This window comes from Microchirus variegatus, assembly GCF_963457635.1.
Source record: "Microchirus variegatus genome assembly, chromosome: 11".
Classification (NCBI taxonomy): Eukaryota; Metazoa; Chordata; class Actinopteri; order Pleuronectiformes; family Soleidae; genus Microchirus; species Microchirus variegatus.
This window is the reverse complement of record NC_139812.1, coordinates 2,359,478-2,378,694: the sequence shown is the minus strand read 5'-3', so window position 1 is coordinate 2,378,694 and position 19,217 is coordinate 2,359,478. Positions and strand designations below refer to the sequence as shown.

At 40.4% G+C, this 19,217-nt stretch overlaps 1 protein-coding gene across 1 annotated transcript in view; it reads left to right on the top strand.

The window, feature by feature from the left end:
* Window positions 1-18,652, top strand: part of LOC310934297 (UTP--glucose-1-phosphate uridylyltransferase-like) — a gene marked incomplete at its 5' end in the record, with an annotated part of 30,889 nt that extends 12,237 nt beyond the window's left edge. Inside the window, 7 exons of the mRNA XM_083897991.1 lie at window positions 5,579-5,764; window positions 8,894-9,027; window positions 11,647-11,944; window positions 13,279-13,476; window positions 17,106-17,348; window positions 17,483-17,587; window positions 18,344-18,652. Of these exons, the coding sequence (XP_083754117.1) occupies window positions 5,579-5,764; window positions 8,894-9,027; window positions 11,647-11,944; window positions 13,279-13,476; window positions 17,106-17,348; window positions 17,483-17,587; window positions 18,344-18,538 (1,359 nt within the window). The 3' untranslated portion in view covers window positions 18,539-18,652. The remainder of the gene's footprint in view (window positions 1-5,578; window positions 5,765-8,893; window positions 9,028-11,646; window positions 11,945-13,278; window positions 13,477-17,105; window positions 17,349-17,482; window positions 17,588-18,343) is intronic.
* Window positions 18,653-19,217: the final 565 nt, after the last annotated feature.

Genomic DNA, 19,217 nt, shown 5'->3' with positions numbered 1-19,217 from the left:
ATGTTATATATGAGGGCAATATGCCTGCTAGAGCCTGCAAATGATCACTTTTCCAAATGCTAACTGCAGTTTTTCTTTTAAAGAGATACTACTAAACAGAGCGTTCTGAACAGGGCTGTTTTGGCAGCGTGATTGAACTGCTGTGGTGCTTCATCCTATAATAGGATATAATATGAGACCTTTAATTGTAATTATTGTCATGGATGTTGTAATTATGGCCACATGTTTACAGCAGATTATAAGACTGCTATTATAGTTTAAAGTTTCTATTTTTAAGATATGCCATTGTTTAATTCCATTGTTTGTCCGTTATTCAACACGTATCAATACATGGACTTGATTATTTGATGCAGTACAACTTTTTCTTTTATGTTGTATGTAGCAATTAAAAATTAAAAATCTATAAAAGTATCACTGTTTACCTTGAATAGATATGACATAAAAGGCCACAATCTTGTTTTTGGTTTCAATTTAAGGACACATGAAAGGAAGGAAGACAGTGATTTGAGAGCTACCTATAGTCATCCAGGTCGTCTCTGTAGGCAACTGGACATGCTTTAGTTTCACATCTCCTTCCAGAGGTTTCTTCAGTTCTGACTGACCGGTGGATACATACTCCAGATATTTAGCCTCTGTAGGCTAAGGTCATACAGGTCATTCACTCCCTGACCCAGTTTCAGGTTGTTAGTTTCACCTTTCAACTGCGTCAAGCTGTGAATGAGGGTCATTAGGGTGTGTTGAGAGACACCATCTGCTATTGCAACTCCTGTGTTGTAAGATCATACATAAAAATATACTGTTTTATACAGTGTTGGGGGTAACGAGTTACAAAGCCGCTGATTGGTAGAGTGTCGGCACTGGAAGAGTCAAGGAATCAAACCAAACAATGCCAAACTGTAGATCGGTTAAAAAGGCTTTGAAAATGTTGAAGACATGCGTTTAGCTCCAAAATGAACAAGGAAATGTCTAAAATCTCAATATTTAAGAGGAGTCTGTGCTCCATTTATGCAGGAAGTACTGAACGATACACCGAAAACAACTGCTTTACAGATCACTAGTCACTATTGTATGCGTGTATAAAACAACGTCACAGCAGTTTCACCCAGCCGTGTTATGATGACTCTGCACACGTTGAGGAGGTACTATAGTAAAGGAAATCGACACCAAACCGAGTGGAGTCGAGCCGTGTGCTGGAACTGTATAGTGGAAAAGCACCATAAAGCACTAATGTGTAATGATCTGAGACTCATATCAGACTCATAACATATCAAGCCAAGTTTCCTGGCATTCATCAGCAAGTAAAAGTAAAATGCAAAAGTAGTTACATGTTTGGCGCCAGCGAAAAGACCCCTGTGCTTATCGAGCTAAAGCAGGAAAGCAGAAGACCTGCTGTAGTTGCTGTCAGCTCATTGATTCTGATACAAACACTGTGAGAAAGGAATAACATCAGCTGCATCACAACAGTTTGTAACATATAAAGACAGGGCATTGATTTATGGCTCATTTACTATGTATATAGTATAAATTAGGGCTGCAACTAATGAATATTTTCATAAAATAACTATTTATTATTTTCTCAATTAATTGATTTGTTTTGTCCAAAAATATTGAAAAATGTTAATCTGTGTTTCTAAAACCATAATATGATAATCCACAAACTGAAATTATTTTAATGATTTATTTGTTATATGAACAAAAAAACTTAAATATTCACATTTAAGAAACTGTAAAACAAAATCACCGTGTGTTGATTCATTTACTAATGACTTAATTGGTTAAACTAAACTAAAGTATTTGACCACTGTTAGATTTGTTATTTAAGCATTGCCATAATGACACTATAATTATTTCTTAATCACTTTGGAGGATCAAAATACAGAAAAGCTTGCATGCAATTATTTTACAGGTTTAAGTGTCTAGTGTGACCTGCCCTCACTTTGTCCTGCTACTTTATGTTGACAAATAATACCTGATATTTGCTATCAGATGTTATCTGCTGTGAAACAAGTCTATTACGTCAGGTTTAGGGTTGCAAAATTTGCAGAACTTATAGGAATTAACAGGAATAAACGGGAAAACTTAAAAGCTGAAGGTTGGGAACTTAAATCTAGTTGTATAATGTAGCATAGTGTTAGCTAAAACAGTCATGGTTGATGCAAATACAGTATATATCTATATACATACACTATTGGTCAAAAGTTTTAGAACGACCCAATTTGTCCAGTTATTTATTGAAATTCAAGCCATTCAAGTCCAATGAATAGCTTGAAATGCGACAAAGGTAAGTAACTGTACTCACTGACACCTTGACTTTCTTCTTTTCATTTTTGGGTTACCTTACCTTTTTGAAAAAAAAAAAAAAAAAAACCCTACCAGTTCACTACTTACCTTTGTACCAGTGGACTTGAATGGCTTGAATTTCAATTAAAAAATTGAAAAATTGGGGTGTTCTCAAACTTTTGACCGGTAGTGTATATAATACATACTATCAATGCTATTCCTCAATCACAGGCACATAGCTCACTACTTTCTGTAGAGCTATTGATGCCACAGGCACTGTGCATCCCTCCCTCAATGGTATGGATGTATTACAAGAACTGGATGGAGTAACTCCACCTATGGCTTATAGCAATTTGTCTTCCTTCAATAACAAATGTCCAAAATGGCCTGAACCACCTGGTTCATGAGGGCAGTGATGTGAGCCGATAATGCAATAATAATACAGGTTTAGTTTCAGCATAATTTAAGAGGAACAGCCTGTGGTATCTGTGGCCTGAAAGGAATGCTGTTGTGCTACAACTGAAAGACAGAAGGCTGCATCACGGCCTGCGTAATATTTAACAGTTATGGGTGTGTGTGTGTGCTACGTGTCCCTTTGGTCTGGGGCAGACTCACCCATTTTGAAGGCGCACTTGATCTACCTGATTTGCAAGTTCAATTCAACTCGTCAAAATGTTCTAATAGGCTAAGACCATTCTGAATAGGTCAAACAGTAGACTGTGCTTGTGTTTGCTCAGCCTGGTGTTCAAAGCCATAGTCAGTTATAATTAGTTGTATGTTGAGTTCCACCCACCACATGTGTGTTTCTCAACCCTGGTCCTGTGGACCTACTGTCCTGCACGTGTTAGGGTGCTTTCACACCTATAGTTTGATTGCTTTGGTCCGCACCAGTCAGAAAAATGTTACAATGTAGCAATCAAACGTGGGTACGGTTTGCTTTCACATATGCAGAGTTCCGGAACCCGGACTAACCCCCATTTCCATCGGGCTGCCACTCTGATCAATGTGAGCATATCCACCGGGCACGCCACGGCTTTTTGTGTGTAATACGTAACCCGCCTGATGGGGATTGAAGCTGAGCAGAGAACGGCGCAAAACCGTGCCACTATCTCACACCCGTAATGCATTAAACTAGACCGTTTTATCCCATTTGGTTTGGTTGCTTTCACACCAGAGGAACCGTACAAAAGTAGGGCAGATAAAGCGGTCCGAGACCACCCCTTCGGGCAGGTCCCAGACCGGTTGATTTGGTGCGCACCAAAGGACCAAGATTACATTCACAACGTCACAAACGAACCAAACCACAACATTTGCTGTAGGTGTGAAATGTTGTTTCATAGATGCTGCCCTGCTCCAACACACATGATTCAAATGATCAGCTCGTTATCCAGCTCTGCAGAAGCCTGATAACGACCTATTTATTTGAATCAGGTGTGTTGGAGCAAGGAAACTGGACCCGGACCTGGATTGAGAAACACTGAGCTATAGGACACTTTGTATGTGACACGACTCTTTTCCTTTTTATGTTGTTTATTACAAATACTTGAATGGCAACTTTTCCACTGAAGGAACGTTTATGTGCAGCAGCCAATAGGAGTGGTCTCTCTCCCTCTCTCTCACTCTTTCCCTCTCTCTGAACTGACCAGTGATTGGTCAAAGTCTCACTTTTTTGCGTGGCGTGATGCTCAAAGGTCATTAATGAATTACTGATCAATAATGCCACAAATGTGTTTGTCTACCTATCATTACATGAAATGTAATCCTAGATGATCAAAATAAAATATGACTATGGAATATAGTAAATAGTTTGAATGTATGTGTGTTTGTGAAATACTGAGAATAATTTAAGGCAGAACATGTATAATTAGTAATGCTGTAATCTATCTATCTATCTATCTATCTATCTATCTATCTATCTATCTATCTATCTATCTATCTATCTATCTGACCTTGCACATATTTGACATTTATAAAATGTTTATAAATGGTTTATAAACCTCTCATATAGGTCTGATGCAGGAAGTATGTGGTTAATCACAATTTTCCTCAGTTCTGCTTGACATATTTCAGCTTACGTGCACAGTCCACTCGACTTTACACGTACACTCTACAAGTAAAGTGTAGAGTCTTGGGTAATACATTTAGACAAATAATAATAAAGGGGACGAGCTACTTCTGCATGTATATATTCAGTTGGACCAGAGTTGGAAGTGAGCTGGCCTGAGGGTTGTATAGATGCTCCTGAAATACAGCGACACAAACATGGCAAAATCCAGACTGATATATTTGGTGGAACCAATGAGGAGACCAATTTTATGTTATGTCAGCTTAAAGAATCAGATATTTTAAGGTGAATGAATGGTGAGAAGACACTGAATCGTGCGTTAGACATGCACACAACTTGCTGCCAGCTAAACCTATTACAAACAAACTGAAAGAGGGGCATATCACAACCAAGTGTAACTGAGGTGAACACACAACCACACAATCAATAGATTCCCCACTGCTTGTGTACCGGGACAAGGAGAGGAGTCAAAGTTGACTTACCTGTGTGCATGGACAGGTGCTGAGTGAAGAATGACTGTACTCTGTCCCTTCATGTCCACAAACCAAATATTGGGATGTCAAACATAGGCTTTATCTGTCCAGTGGATATATGTTATATATGCAGTGGTGGAGGAAGTACTGAACCTCAGTACTTAAGTAAAAGTACAAATAACCAGAGAAATATTTACTTTACTAAAAGTAGAAATACCAAAATGACAACCCTACTTAAGTAAAAGTAAAAAGTACCTGATTTTAAATGTACTTTAAGTATTAAAAGTAAAAGTACTTGCATAATGATTAATTATCTTAATGTCTATTAAAAAAAACCAGGCTGTGGCATTTTAATTAAGTTTCAGGTTAATGTAATGTGCTTACATCTATGGCCCAGTTTTCATTCCAATTCTGGATAAATATCTTTAAAAGATTTATTTAACTGCAACATAAATATTTAATGTCAATTGCAGTACATTAACCAGTTTAACATGTAACAGCAACACTGTTAATTACCATATGTTTAAGGCTGTAAACATTTTTGATTCAGTGCATGAGTTTTAATTTGATTTTTTATAAAAAATAAAAAAAAGATACTACTAAACAGAGCGTTCTGAACAGGGCGGTTTTGCAGGGTGATTGACTGCTGTTTTATACCTATACCAAAGCATTAGGACACCAGGGAACTAGGTTAACTTGGAGAAATAGGGTATAATATGGGACCTTTAAATAACACGTTATCTCTGTTTCTCTCCACCAGATTCAGCCTTATGATAAGATCGCTGCTCGAGGCCTGCCCGACAATGTGGCAGACAGCCTGAACAAACTGGTGGTGGTGAAGCTGAATGGAGGCCTGGGCACCAGCATGGGATGTAAGGGCCCCAAGAGCCTGATCAGCGTCCGCAATGAGAACACGTTCCTGGACCTCACTGTGAAACAGATAGAGGTAAAGTAACTTTAATGGAGTAGTGGTGGATAGAAACCTCATTGTTGTCACTGCTGGAAACAATTGTGTACAGTGTAAGTAATAGATGCTTCACATCATTGTGTACACTACCAATATGCTGAGTGATTATTACAGGTAAATGGCAGAATTTACTTATTTCAATGGGTTTTCATCTCTCCCTTAGACCACAATTCATTACCATGCAACATAGATACACAAGCTAAGATACATTTCAGTGAAGATACATTTTATTATGTGGTGACAGTTTGATGCAAGACAATTCTTTGTTTAATATCGACATTCATTTGCTGTCACTGTTTACTCAGAACTACCTGTCATCGTGTTTACTTGGGTATATTTATAGTTATAGTATATTTATTTATATTTACTTCACAGTGTTTTTACATTGCTTGTTCATAAAACCTTCCCTCTCAGATCATTGAATAGTAGTTACGTAACAATGCCCTGGATTTCTACTGGACGCGTTACAGCCGCGGCACGTCAGCGGCACGGTCGCAGTTGCAAACAGCTTCCATTCTAATCAATGAGAGCATTTCCACTGGTCGCTATCGATAGGTAGCAGTTCTATTTTTGCCGTTGCCGCTGCTGAGTCGCATCAAGCTCAACAGACCAGATCGCACCAGACAGGAAGTCAGACACAGAATCAAAGTATAACACTCCCGCCCCCCCTTTCAAAATAAAACACAATACGCAATACGTTGTTGTTTCCTTTATACACACTGTCTATCGCGGGATCGTGCGAACTCGCGTCCGTTCCAGATTAACGTGCGATCTTCCGTGAATACCGCCGGCTCCCAATGCACCACGCCGCTGCTGTAACGCGCCCGGTGGGGATTGACGCTGGGCAGAGGTCGAAGCAGAACCAGTGGAAATCCGGGGTTACACTTACACATTTTCACCATTGCCCAGACTTTGCAGCAGTTAAGTGTTGCCTTGACTGTTGTACTTAGCTGAGAATAGCCTCATTGCATCAGGATGGGATGGTATACTTTGCGATGTCATGCAAACATCTGTGTTACATTAACACTGAGTGCTCTGATATAGTGATGTGTGACAAATCGAGTTTTGTCACCACCTTAAAAGTGATGATTCAACTGTTATTTATAGCCACAAGTGACAAAAGGAAATGTTTATGAAATTATTCAGAAGGGGAAAAAATACAGTCACTGCCCTTTTTTTTTACTCAGTATTACTCCAAAAACAAGCTTCTATGACTTAATATGTGTGAGGCACCAGGGCAGGGACATGCACAGACTTCTTTCTTTTTTTTTTTTTGTTAAAGTGGTCTTTTGAAAGGCTTCAGTGTGACTTCTGGGGGAAGTTGTAGTGAAAGAGGATCTGTTGGTGTGCAGGCAAGCAGGTCTGGGATTGGCAGGGAAACAGAGAAGGCTGTGTCCTAGAGGACAAGTGTGTAAATGTGAAAGGAGGCACGTACCTGATCATACGTCAACATGTGTACAAAGCATTTACCATTTCCTCTGCGTCAAATGTAATCCCATTCCAGAGAGAGTGAAGGAGTGCAGAGAGTTATGAGAAAATTGTTAAATTCTCCTGGTATGCAAAGGTCACAGTCCCTGATGCACTTGGGAAAGATGAGTGTAGGCGTCTTCATTAGATTTCACTAATTCTCATACACTGGACCTTTAATGTATTGCTGTATAATTACACAGATTACAGGTTACATTTAAAATAACTGCGGTGTGTACAGTGCAATCAGTTGACAGTGAGTGTGTGTGGCTTCTCTATGTTTCCATAACGGCCTCCTGGGATGCTTCTCTCCTCTCGGCACACTGCTCTCTGTGTCCAAGTTACTCTACTCCATTTTCTGCTCAGGTCTGGTCAGATTACGTCCTGACTGAGGCAGCCCATTTAGAATGAGGGAAAATGGATCTCACACGCACACACACGCACGCACACACACACATATGTCCTGTGTGACAACACCTTTCTTAAACACAACCTCCCTCTTGCATATTTATGTTGAGTTTTACTGGATGTGGCCATCTGGCTGCTGAAGGTGCTGCTCTTTCCTGAGTTAAAGAAAGATAAGTTTAAGGATGCAAGTTTGCAGTTTGTCAGGACTGGGTTAGAAACATACTCCGATTCTCATATATTGAATTGAATTGAGTTGTCAGGTTTTATATATGTCAGCAGGTTTTTTTTTGGGCCTTAGTTGCATGTAGAAGTTAATGCAACATGTTCACACACTGAGTGTGTGTGTCGGAGCTGCTTGTGAAGTGTATTGTTAAGCTTTCCTGCTTTAGCTCTCGGACTGTGGTATATAATAATAATAATAAACTTTATTTGTATTTTCTTAAGAAAAGGCCAAGTTGTCGTCGTTGTTATTGTTGTTGTAAATTAACAGCGAGAAGAGATATATCTTCAGAAGTGTTTTAAATTGACTGGGGGTCTGGGCAGCTCTCGCGTAAAGGAAGCTCAGCTGCCACAGTAAAGGCTCTATCTCCCCTGTTCTTAGCTGTGATCTTGGCATTCAGAGCTCTGCTTGTAGTGTGAGGCTTCGGGAGCTCTGTCAGGTATGCAGGTCAGGCCATTGAGACATTTAAAAATAAGTAAAGGGATCTTGAAATGAATCCTACAAAGACAGGAGTCCAGTGTAAAGAGGCCACAACAGGATTGATATGATCAGGAGCAGTTTGGATTTCGAACAACCTGTAAGTGTCAAAGAGACGACTGATCAAAACCACATTAGAGGGAATTATAGTAGTCCAGTCGAGGTGTTATGAAGGCAGGAATTGCCATATCACAGTCTTTCATGGGACGGTATGCCTTTCACGGAGGCTTTTTTTTCCCACACAGATAAACTTTTTTTTCACAGGACAAGAACAATGGATCATCTGCCTCATCACTTACCTTAGAAAGCTGTGTATTCATGGTTATTATCAGTTATGTTTGTTTTAATTATTAATTCAGCAAGCAAAATTAGGCAGACACCTAGCTATTATTCTAAGTACAGGCCTGTTTGTTAGTCCTCAGTACATGGGTGTGTTCTCTAAATGGTATTTATTTGGCTTTGCTATTTGAGGTTTAACATATTCTGTTACACCTGTTGATAATGTGGCAATTTATGTAGCATGTGTTTGTTTTCAGCACCTGAACAAGACGTACAACACAGACGTGCCCCTGGTCCTCATGAACTCCTTCAACACAGATGAGGACACAAACAAAATCCTGCAGAAGTACACACACCACCGCGTGAAGATACACACCTTTAACCAGAGCAGGTGAGAAAACACATCGATGCCAAAGACAAAAGTGCGCTGGTATTAATTGTCACTGGAAAACACATCAGAAGCTGCTGCTGTTGCTGGCAAAAGGTGAGCCTTCCGAAAACCAAAGTAAAAAAGGAGTATGGATTTCTGAACAATGCTTTCTACTACAAGTCCACGGGTGCACTTCTTACCCAGTTCTTCACAGTAATACACATTGACTTCTGGTCATTATTAACGGAATTGCCACTGTTTGTTAACATCACAGAACTGGAAGCTTAGCGTCCTGGTGTGTTAAGCCCATTTTATACTCCTGCGTAAAGTGCTCTGCGTAGGCTATGCAGAGTCCTCTGCGTCGCCGCAGAACCTGTCGAAGAGCCTCTGTGTCGTCTCCGGGTGCACGGAATATTTTTTAAGTGTCCGTCACTCCGTCAAGGGACAACGGAGACGGCAATAGCTGCGATTGGTCCTCAGGACAGGCCGAGCTAAGCTGCTCTGTGCCGGCTCACAGTGAGCAGCGAGCGTCCACAGAGGACGGAGCTGAACACCGCCGACTTCGTCGCTGCCGAACTATAAATACGTCATATCTTAACACACACAGCACACGTTTAGACTCTAAATGGCCAATTTCTCGCCTCAAATTATCTTAAAACGGCGTTCCGGGACACAGAAAAGTGACAAACGGCCACTGTTTCAACAACAGTCTTTCTCCCTCTGACGCCATTGCTCACTGTAGCCAAAAGCACAACAACCTTGCGCAGCGACCCCTACTGATCGGGCGGGAAATTGCAGCGCCTATCCGTCACCACGACGCAGAAGTATAAAGGCTCGAGTGGTCTACGTGGTGACGCAGACGGATAACGCATTACGCAGTCGGAGAAGTATAATGTGGCCTTTAGTCATTATTGGACAGTTTCCTGCCGTGTACTGATTCTGATTCTGCACTGAAACTGCTATAACAGCAGCATCTGTGCAGGAAATGTCATATAATTTGTAGAGAAAGCATTAATATTTGATGTCCTAGTGATGTAGAACTTTACTATTTCCCTTGAATTATTTAGTGCACTTGTATATCCTGCCCGTCTCAAGGACTTTAGTACAAAGCAGTTTTGGACAGCAATGCAGTGGCTCCATGATTAAATGTCAGCACTGAGAAAGTGCTTGAATAGATTTAATGCCAATGAAAAGTAGGACAAATGCATTAGTAAAATTCAGTTTTGTCTACTTCAACATTGGTTTGGAGTTGAGTGAAATGACGTTGAAGCTGTTGACAGTTCGATAGGTGCTGGAATAAAAAGAGGCCTGTCCTGTTTGTCTCGTGCAGGAAATCAATTTAGAATTATATGACGTTAGTAGCGCCATGTAAAATTGAAGCGGCCAAACTTCCTGGTTAGTGTTGAGCAGAGTAAATATTTATATGAAAAATGTTATACGAGTACAAGTGTGACGTCAAACCTTTGTTTGTGTCTGGCATTTATCAGACGCTGTGATTTTTTCAGAACAGTCGGCTATAATTAGTCGTACATTTTTTAAGGCTTGAGTGTTTCTACTGTGCAGCCCCTCCTGCATGACCAGCTCATCTGCATTCTGCTCGCCCCTCAAACTGCCAAAGCTTCATCCAGCTCTCACTCAGTGATCCTCTTCGCAATGAAGTTTGTTAAATCAACCTAACACGTAGCATTGTGAAGAAAACCCTTTCATTTGTTCTCAGGAATTGAACTCTTTGGCTCGTCGCCTAGTCGGCCCCTTTTGGAAAAACTTAAAAAGGATTCTTGGTGGAAACTCCTACCACATAGCTTTGTACATTGACGCAAAGACATTTCTCTTATTGTTCTTGTTTGTATGTAATTATTTAATCTGTTAGATTCACGCCCAGTTGAAAAACACTTATCCCACATGGGTGTGTTTTTGTTTTCATGAAACACATCTGTAAAGCACACTGACATGATATCTGTGTTCAAGTGTTGGTGTCTGTTGTGGTTTATTGTACTGGTAGTTTCCACTCTCGTTGACATTTTGTAGATGCAGTAAGCAGCCTGGTTTACCCACAGTTCACTAGCTGGTTGACCCACTAGTTCACTAACCTCTTCACTTGCTAAAACCTCACAACAACTAGGATGTTTCACTGGGTTTCCCCTATTGTGTTAGTTTCTCTGATTCCAACCCAAAACATGTATACTTGGGGAATTTAAAACGCAGAAGTTTGAACTGAAATTCAGAAAGCATGAAACAAAAGAGCTGAATTTAATACAGTTTTACAGAAAACTAAACTAAGAACACTAAAAGTTGTAAACCTGCCACTTGAATAACAAGTTGCCTGACAGCAATTTTAACTTTCACTGTCAGCTTCATGAGTGTTGACCAGAGTCTCTAAATGCAGAGCAGCTAGTGAACCGTGGGTTAACCAGGCCGTTCTGCATCAAACAGCAGGCAGACACAGTTAGACGGTCATATGGAGACTAAATGAACTCTCTTTGGTGCTGCTTCGGCTTAAACATACAGTATATAACTATTTTGATATTTGATTACGCGGATGTTTAGCTTCTTAAATGTGAATATTTTCTTATTTCTTTTCTCCTCTATGTTTATACTAAAACTGGTCTTGTTGTTTACTTTTTTTCTTCCCCTCTCCAGGTACCCTCGCATTAACAAGGAGTCCCTCCTTCCTGTGGCCACAAACTTGGGCATGAATGGGCAAAACACAGAAGGCTGGTACCCTCCAGGCCACGGCGACATCTACGCCAGCTTCTACAACTCGGGCTTGTTGGATCAGCTGATCGAACAGGGCAAGGAGTACATCTTTGTGTCCAACATTGACAACCTGGGAGCCACTGTTGACCTCCACATCCTGCATCACCTGGTCAGCCAGTCCAACGCCAAGCGATGTGAGTTCGTCATGGAGGTCACAGACAAGACACGTGCTGACGTCAAGGTATGTGGAGCACGAAGTGATGCACTTTACACCGACAATTATGTTGAAAGGCGCCATATGTAAGAATATGGCCGAAAACGGTTACTACACCCACATTCAAAATACCGAGGTCTTTTAGGTTTTTTTTTTCTCCGCCATTGTAGCTCAGACGTAACTGGCAACCCGTGGTTGCTCGGCAGCTGAGACTCTACGGACTACAATGATTGATAGACGGCGGTAGGTGGCGCCACATGCCACAACATGATTTAAAAACATAAACATGATTTGCGGTTCGCAAAAGATTCTTTTAATGTGAATATTTTGGCTGCACTGTTGTACAGTGCTATGACATCAAAATCAACATTTAGTGCTTTAATTGTTTGAAATCACATACACATACAAACTAATAATATCAAAAGAGCCATTTTCCTATTCTTACTGGATTTTAGAGGTTGCTATGCCTTCAAATTCGCTTTATTCGATTTTTGATGACTCATCTTGTACTCGGGCAGGTGTAAAGTTGCATTCACTTCAGCACTGTATGATTCTTTCAATGCCCCAGCCCAGTCAGACATACCATTCAAATCCATCATCTCGCCCCTCTCAGCAGTTCTCTGTTATTGGGTATTGGTTCAAACATATATGGCCTCATCCTCCTCATCCTCTTCCTTTAAAGGTACAATATGTAGTATTTATGGGTTTATATAACCCAAAATCCACTTTTTTATACATATTATGTGCTCCTGCATTGTCTCGTCGCTGTATAATAGTTTTTGTTTCATCTTCGTAGTGTTTCAAAAAGTCATGTTAAATAACATGACCGCGGACCGCGGTTGCATAGCCACTGTTAGCAGCGAGACGCCATGTTTCTACCGGAGCCTGTAAGGACAAACGCGAGAGAACAAAACAAGCGTCTCTTTACTAGTAGCGGAAGTCCCGCCTCCTCTCTCTCGGCTTCGTCTGCTACGGCCGCGGTAGCTCCGCCCTCTCCCTCGCCTCACGAACCTCATCTGCTGACACGGAGAAAGACAACGAGGACGACATTTGACCAGCTGCGGATACCGTAGCGCTCAGGGAAGGGAGGGGGTGAGCAGAGCAGCAGGTCTTTGTTGTAAATTTCAGCCTCTCCTCTAGATGGCACTATAAACTACTTATTTCCCCTTTAAAACATCATTATCAGCTTTCTCCTTGGTAAACACCGCAGATATTGGAGGTGGTGAGAAGGCTGTCCTCTATGTTCTGCGATCTCGTCATTTTGTGTTGTAGTGTTTTTGGCTACTCTAAAAAATATGCCAGCACTGGTGAGTACCATGTCATAAGAAAAAATTAATAATAATAACTTCTTGGTTTTTCAGGGTGGCACACTGATCAAATATGAAGGAAAATTGCGTCTGCTGGAGATTGCCCAGGTGCCCAAGGCCCATGTAGACGAATTCAAATCTGTGACAAAGTTTAAAATCTTCAACACCAACAACCTGTGGATCTCTCTGGCTGCTATCAAGAGGCTGCAGGAACAGAAGGCAATGGACCTGGAGATCATAGTCAACCCCAAGGTTAGTGAGACTCAGCACACTACAATAAAATACAGGAAACTTCTCAAACTGATGACAATGCGTGCGTCCTTGTCATCATCTGCTGCGGGATCATTTGAGTGGGTCAAACATGGGCTACACCAACACCAGGATGGACTACTCTAAATGTCCAGCCAAAGTCTCAGAATAATATTATCAGTTCCGCCAATACCAACAGTTGCCACATACTGTTCAGCACATCCGAGATACAGTATATCTCCCTCCAACATGTTTTTTCTACTACAGGAGAGAAAGTGAGTTTCAAAACAAGTCCAGTTTTCTCCTCACCTCAATGGCAGCTCATCTGTCCTACTGTGACTCGGGTTTCTGTGTGTGTGTGTGTGTGTGTGCGTGTGCGTGCGCGTGTGTAACTGTATACGATGTGTAACACATGCATTTCATTTCATTGTTTGTTGAGCTTGTTGGTCCAGAACTTTAATGTTTTTGCATGTCATTTAAATTTCTTCTTATTGGAGAAATAATATAGCTGCTTGTTTCAATAAATACTTTAATTTCCAATCCAGTCCAACTTTATTTATAAAGCACTTTAAAGACAACACAGTTGGCCAAAGTGCTGTACACAGGCATGACAAATGAAAATGTAAAAAATACAATAAAAGACAGTAAAATAATAATTTAAAAAATTAGTAAAAGCAAACATCTCAAACTGAGTTAAAGAGAAAAATGTGTTTTAAGAAAGGACTTAAAAACAGGAAGTGAGTCCGATGTGTAACGTCAATTAAATCCACAGCTTCGGAGCATGGATGTATTATATGAACTGGATAGAGCACCACCCCTTCGCTTCCGTTCATTCCTATGAAGCTGCTCACCCAGCGCATATGCCAAAAAAGTTTTTGACTTCCGCGTTTATTTCCGGGTTATGGGGCCCATAGAGCATGCGCAGTAGTGTCCCTACCATAATTCCTCTCGACTATGTGAACGAGCCGTCCGCGTTATCGACTTGCTCGGTGCGTACATGAACATCGAAAGGCATGATGGGAGTATGCTAATGACGTGCGCTAGCGGATTTCATGAATACTGGCATCACGTTAAACCATGGATTTGTAAATAAATGCAAAACTAACGATAGCGAAGTGAATATAGTGAAGCTGAAACGTACAATGATGGAGTTAAAGATTAAAACGATCAATGAAAATGGTTTATTTGGGTTAGGACCGTGACTATTACTTTATATGTGTTACAGGAATCATGTTGTTTTTGTCTGATTTCCCTTATATAATTGTATAATTATTATTACGAACAATAACAACGTGTTAAAGTAGGTTTATAACTCCCGATTCTTTCACTCGACACGTCTATATTCATTATTATCGTTTGAAAATAAATGTTAATGAGCGCCGAATAAACAACTAAAACCTGTTTTGTCATAATATTTTAAAAATGTAAACGAAACCCCCTCATTGTCATCATTTATTAACATTTCTCATAAAGTTTTCACGTCGTACGGTTCACTGACAGCAGCGCTGTAAAAAAAAAAAAATACTCATCAGTCCTTAAAGTTAGCAGTCGTGTCATGATAAGGAACATAAAGGCTAACATAATACAAACACTCTGTAACCTCATTAGGCACAACGCAAATCAAATACGGCTTGTAAAGAGGTTCACAGTCACAAAACAGCTAGCTACGCTAATGCTAATTGTATCCTCGCTAGCTTACCTTTGGAAACAGGTTCGCCAAGTTAGCCGCAAAATAGTAGCATGCATGCTCGCGTATCGGTGAATGGACACCGACTTCGTCGTTTCAGTATAACACAGTATTGGGATATTGGATCGGTCCATGCTCAACCCATATCCAAAATCTTAGGCCAATCTGACACACACACACACACTGACACACAGACACAACTTGCTTTATAGATAGATTATTATTTTTTATGGAACAATTAGTTTAAGAATGCATACATTTGTATAGTCTGTCTGAGCCCCTGGTTGAAAGCGGTGTAACACCAATGCCGGCGCACACACGCCTCTCTGCAGCACTGGCTCAAGGCATGCCAAGCTGTAATTAGTGCAATAAATTGACTGCTGACCCCCAGTCTCACTCCAGATTATTGCTGTCTCAGCCTTTGTATGTGATTTTAGAGCACAGCAAAATCATTCACCGTGAATCTGCAAATGTTATGTAACTGTGTGCCATTGTGTGTGTGTGTGTGTGTGGTGAGTGCAGCCCTAAAACTGGACTTAAAGGGAAAGATTTTTTTTTTTCCACACCTTTTGTGTTAAGTGGTACTTGAGATAAAAAGTGGTAAATGTTGCATCATTCCTTTCTGTAGTTATACATTCATTACCTGTGGCCCAGATCACGTGTCATATTCACCTGTGCAGTTTAAAGAGACCTCCTCACCTATTGAAAGAAAACTTACATTATCTTGAGGGTCAGGTTATCTACAGTACGTGAAAATGGAAAAAAACAGGCCAATAAAAGACACTCTCAAGTGTCTCTGGGTGAAAGTCAGCAGAGTACAGCTGAAACGGCAAGTAGTCCTGCTGCAGGTTTTTAATCACAAAGTATTAGATGAAAAGAACTTTGACCTAATGAAAGTTTCCGAGGAGTGGTCAGAGGAGTTACACATAGTAATTTAAGGCTGGAAATGCTGGCGATAGCAGGTTAAACTATAAAAGCTGAGTGCAGGAGAGAGCACTGTGCTTAGTTGATACTGACTAGATCAGATTCAACACTTTAGCACCAGTCCCTGAGACATTTTGGCTGCACTGCACATTTAAACAATATCACCCTTGAAGTGGCACTGTTCTCCTAATTATTGGTACGATATTTCTAAAACACTACAAAAGACGTGTGCATGTTATTTGTTGATTTTTTTGCTCTCTGCTTTAACTCTGTATAGCACGTCATGGTCCACTACTTTGAGTCATGTCCATTCATTTGTATGTTTCCTTTCATTTTGCAACCAAAGTGTCAGTTGAGACTGAGTCAACAGGTTGCTGCTCCATCATTTCCTGGTGGTTTCACTTCCTCTTATAACGACCTGCCATTAATTAAAGATCCTCTGAATTTTTCACAGGAAACATGTGTAAGGTGGTTAACCATAGCAAATTTTAGTAATGAAAAAGTCGCTAAGTGTTTAAAAATGTGGTTTTAAATCATGAAATATTCAGCTCCGTTCTCTGCTCTGTGTGGGGGCGTGGCCACAGAGAGGCAAAGCAAATTTACTCTGCATGCTAAGTACAAATTATAAATATTCATTTGTTTTTATTTTATTAAAAGAAGAAAAAAAACAACACATGACAAAAACATCATAGTTTATTTAAGTTGTAGATGGAAAGTGTCAGTTCTGTTGTAAGAAGCATTCACATTGTGTTTGTTCTGTTGTAAGAAACATTCACATTGTGTTTGTTCTGTTGTAAGAAACATTCACATTGTGTTTGTTCTGTTGTAAGAAACATTCACATTGTGTTTGTTCTGTTGCGTGAATGTTTTTGGTCGATTAATCAAATCTTCGATATCTGGCTCAAGCGTGTTTACACGTGTCGCTTCATCCAGGCCAGATTAAATCAAAGCATTGATTGCACTTTTTCACACTCTTTCATAACAACCTCTGTATCTTTTCTCCTCTGTGGCGTTTCCTCAGACGCTGGACGGTGGACAGAACGTCATCCAGCTGGAGACGGCGGTCGGAGCGGCCATCAAATGCTTCGACAACGCTATGGGGATAAATGTACCTCGCAGCCGCTTCCTGCCCGTCAAGACCACATCGGACCTGCTGCTGGTTATGTCAAACCTGTACAGCCTGGACGCCGGCTCGCTCACCATGAGCCCGAAGAGAGAGTTTCCCACAACCCCACATGTCAAGCTGGGCAGCTCCTTCACCAAGGTAACACTGATGACATGGAGCAGAGGGAGGAAATGTAGACAAAGCATGTTGAGAATATCTGGTGTGGAATTTATAGATGTCAGTACGATGTTGTTCGGTATCTTTGAAGTAAGTTGTCTCTCGAATGTGACCAGGTTCAGGAATATCTGGTCCGCTTCGAGAGCATCCCTGACATGCTGGAGCTCGACCACCTGACAGTGTCCGGAGACGTCACCTTTGGGAAGAACGTGTCGGTCAAGGTAAACTACACAGTTTAAGACTGAATCCACTGTATTTATTTTTATTTGTCACATGGTAAAACAGTCAATGCACAGTTTATGATCTCTATGATAACACTTCAACCAAAACAGTCCAAGGCCCAAAGAGGTCAAAGTGTTAAAAGTGGTGCAGTGGCTAGCATTGTTGCCTTGCAGCAAGAAGGTCAGTGGTTTGGATCCCGGTTGAGTTTACAATTATTCAATGCATTGTTTTAGTTTTTAGGAAATTCCCTCTCCAAACTTCAGTCATTGCTTCATTTAAATATGTAATTCTTTTGCAAAGAAAATTCTTATTAAACAATTAATCCATTATTAAGCGATTACTAAGTTAATCGTCAACAAAACAAAGAAATCATTAGAAGTGTATCATTTTGGTTTGTGGACAAAACAAGACATTCGAGAACATCATCATTACCAGGTTTGACAAACACTGATTAACATTTTTTTTTTATGTTTTCTGACCAAACGATTAATTGAGAAAATAATCGACAGGTTAATCGATTAGGAAAATAATTGTTAGTTGCAGCTCTAATTTGAAGGTGCCAGAACCTCTAATCATCAACAGTATCGGTAATGATGCTCTCCTAATATTACTTAATAATGAATTCAGATTTCTTTCCCAACCTTTGATATTTCTCTGAAAACACGTGTGTAATACTTGTGTTCTTCCCTGTTCACCTTAGAAAAGTTCCTCTTCCTCCGTCACTGACCTAAACTCGTCTCTGCTCTTCCTCACAGGGCACCGTCATCATCATCGCTAACCACGGAGACCGCATCGATATCCCCGCAGGGTCCATGCTGGAAAACAAAATCGGTGTCCGGCAACCTCCGCATATTGGACCACTGAGGCCTTTTTCCAGCCCGACCCATCATGTGATCTCTCTGGCTTTATCCCAGTCATGTGACCTGTTTTCTTTTTTTGTTTTTGTCTGACATGAGCTGACTGTGAGAGGATGTGGGACGTGTGTGACTGCATGTGCGGCGCTTTTCTGCAGTCTCATCATACACAGTTGACTGTTGGGACCGTGCACTCTATAGTGCCCTCTACAGGCTCTTTATTAATATTATTATAGTTTTATATTATATTATTATCATAATAATAATAATACGATCATTTTAGCTGTCATTTTACATACTGACTTATATTCCTGATACAGAAAACCTAAATCTAGATTTTATTTTGTATTCTTTAACTGATTTCTATCTAGAAAAACGAAATCTACTAATAAGTATAAAAATAGATTAGATTTATTAAAATACACTAATAAGCCTGCACAGTATCATCATCCTCATTATGCACTCGCAGCACTGCTAATGTAATCACACCGTGTACTGTACTCTACTTTACTGGAGCCGTTGTGCTTTTTGAAGTGAGGGGAAAGTTTTCACTGTTTATTTCAAGCTCAAAGATTTCACGATTCATGGTTCTACATTTTAAATGAAACGATGTTTCGTATAATGTTAGCAGTTGCTCATAGTCTCCAGTTCAGTCACAGGGAAACAGCCTTCACAAAAACACGTGTGACGTGATGCCACGTCGCCCTGTTTGACTAGTCACTGTTTGAAAAGCCATTCTATCCCTTCTAGACAAACAGTGGACTGACGCCGACAG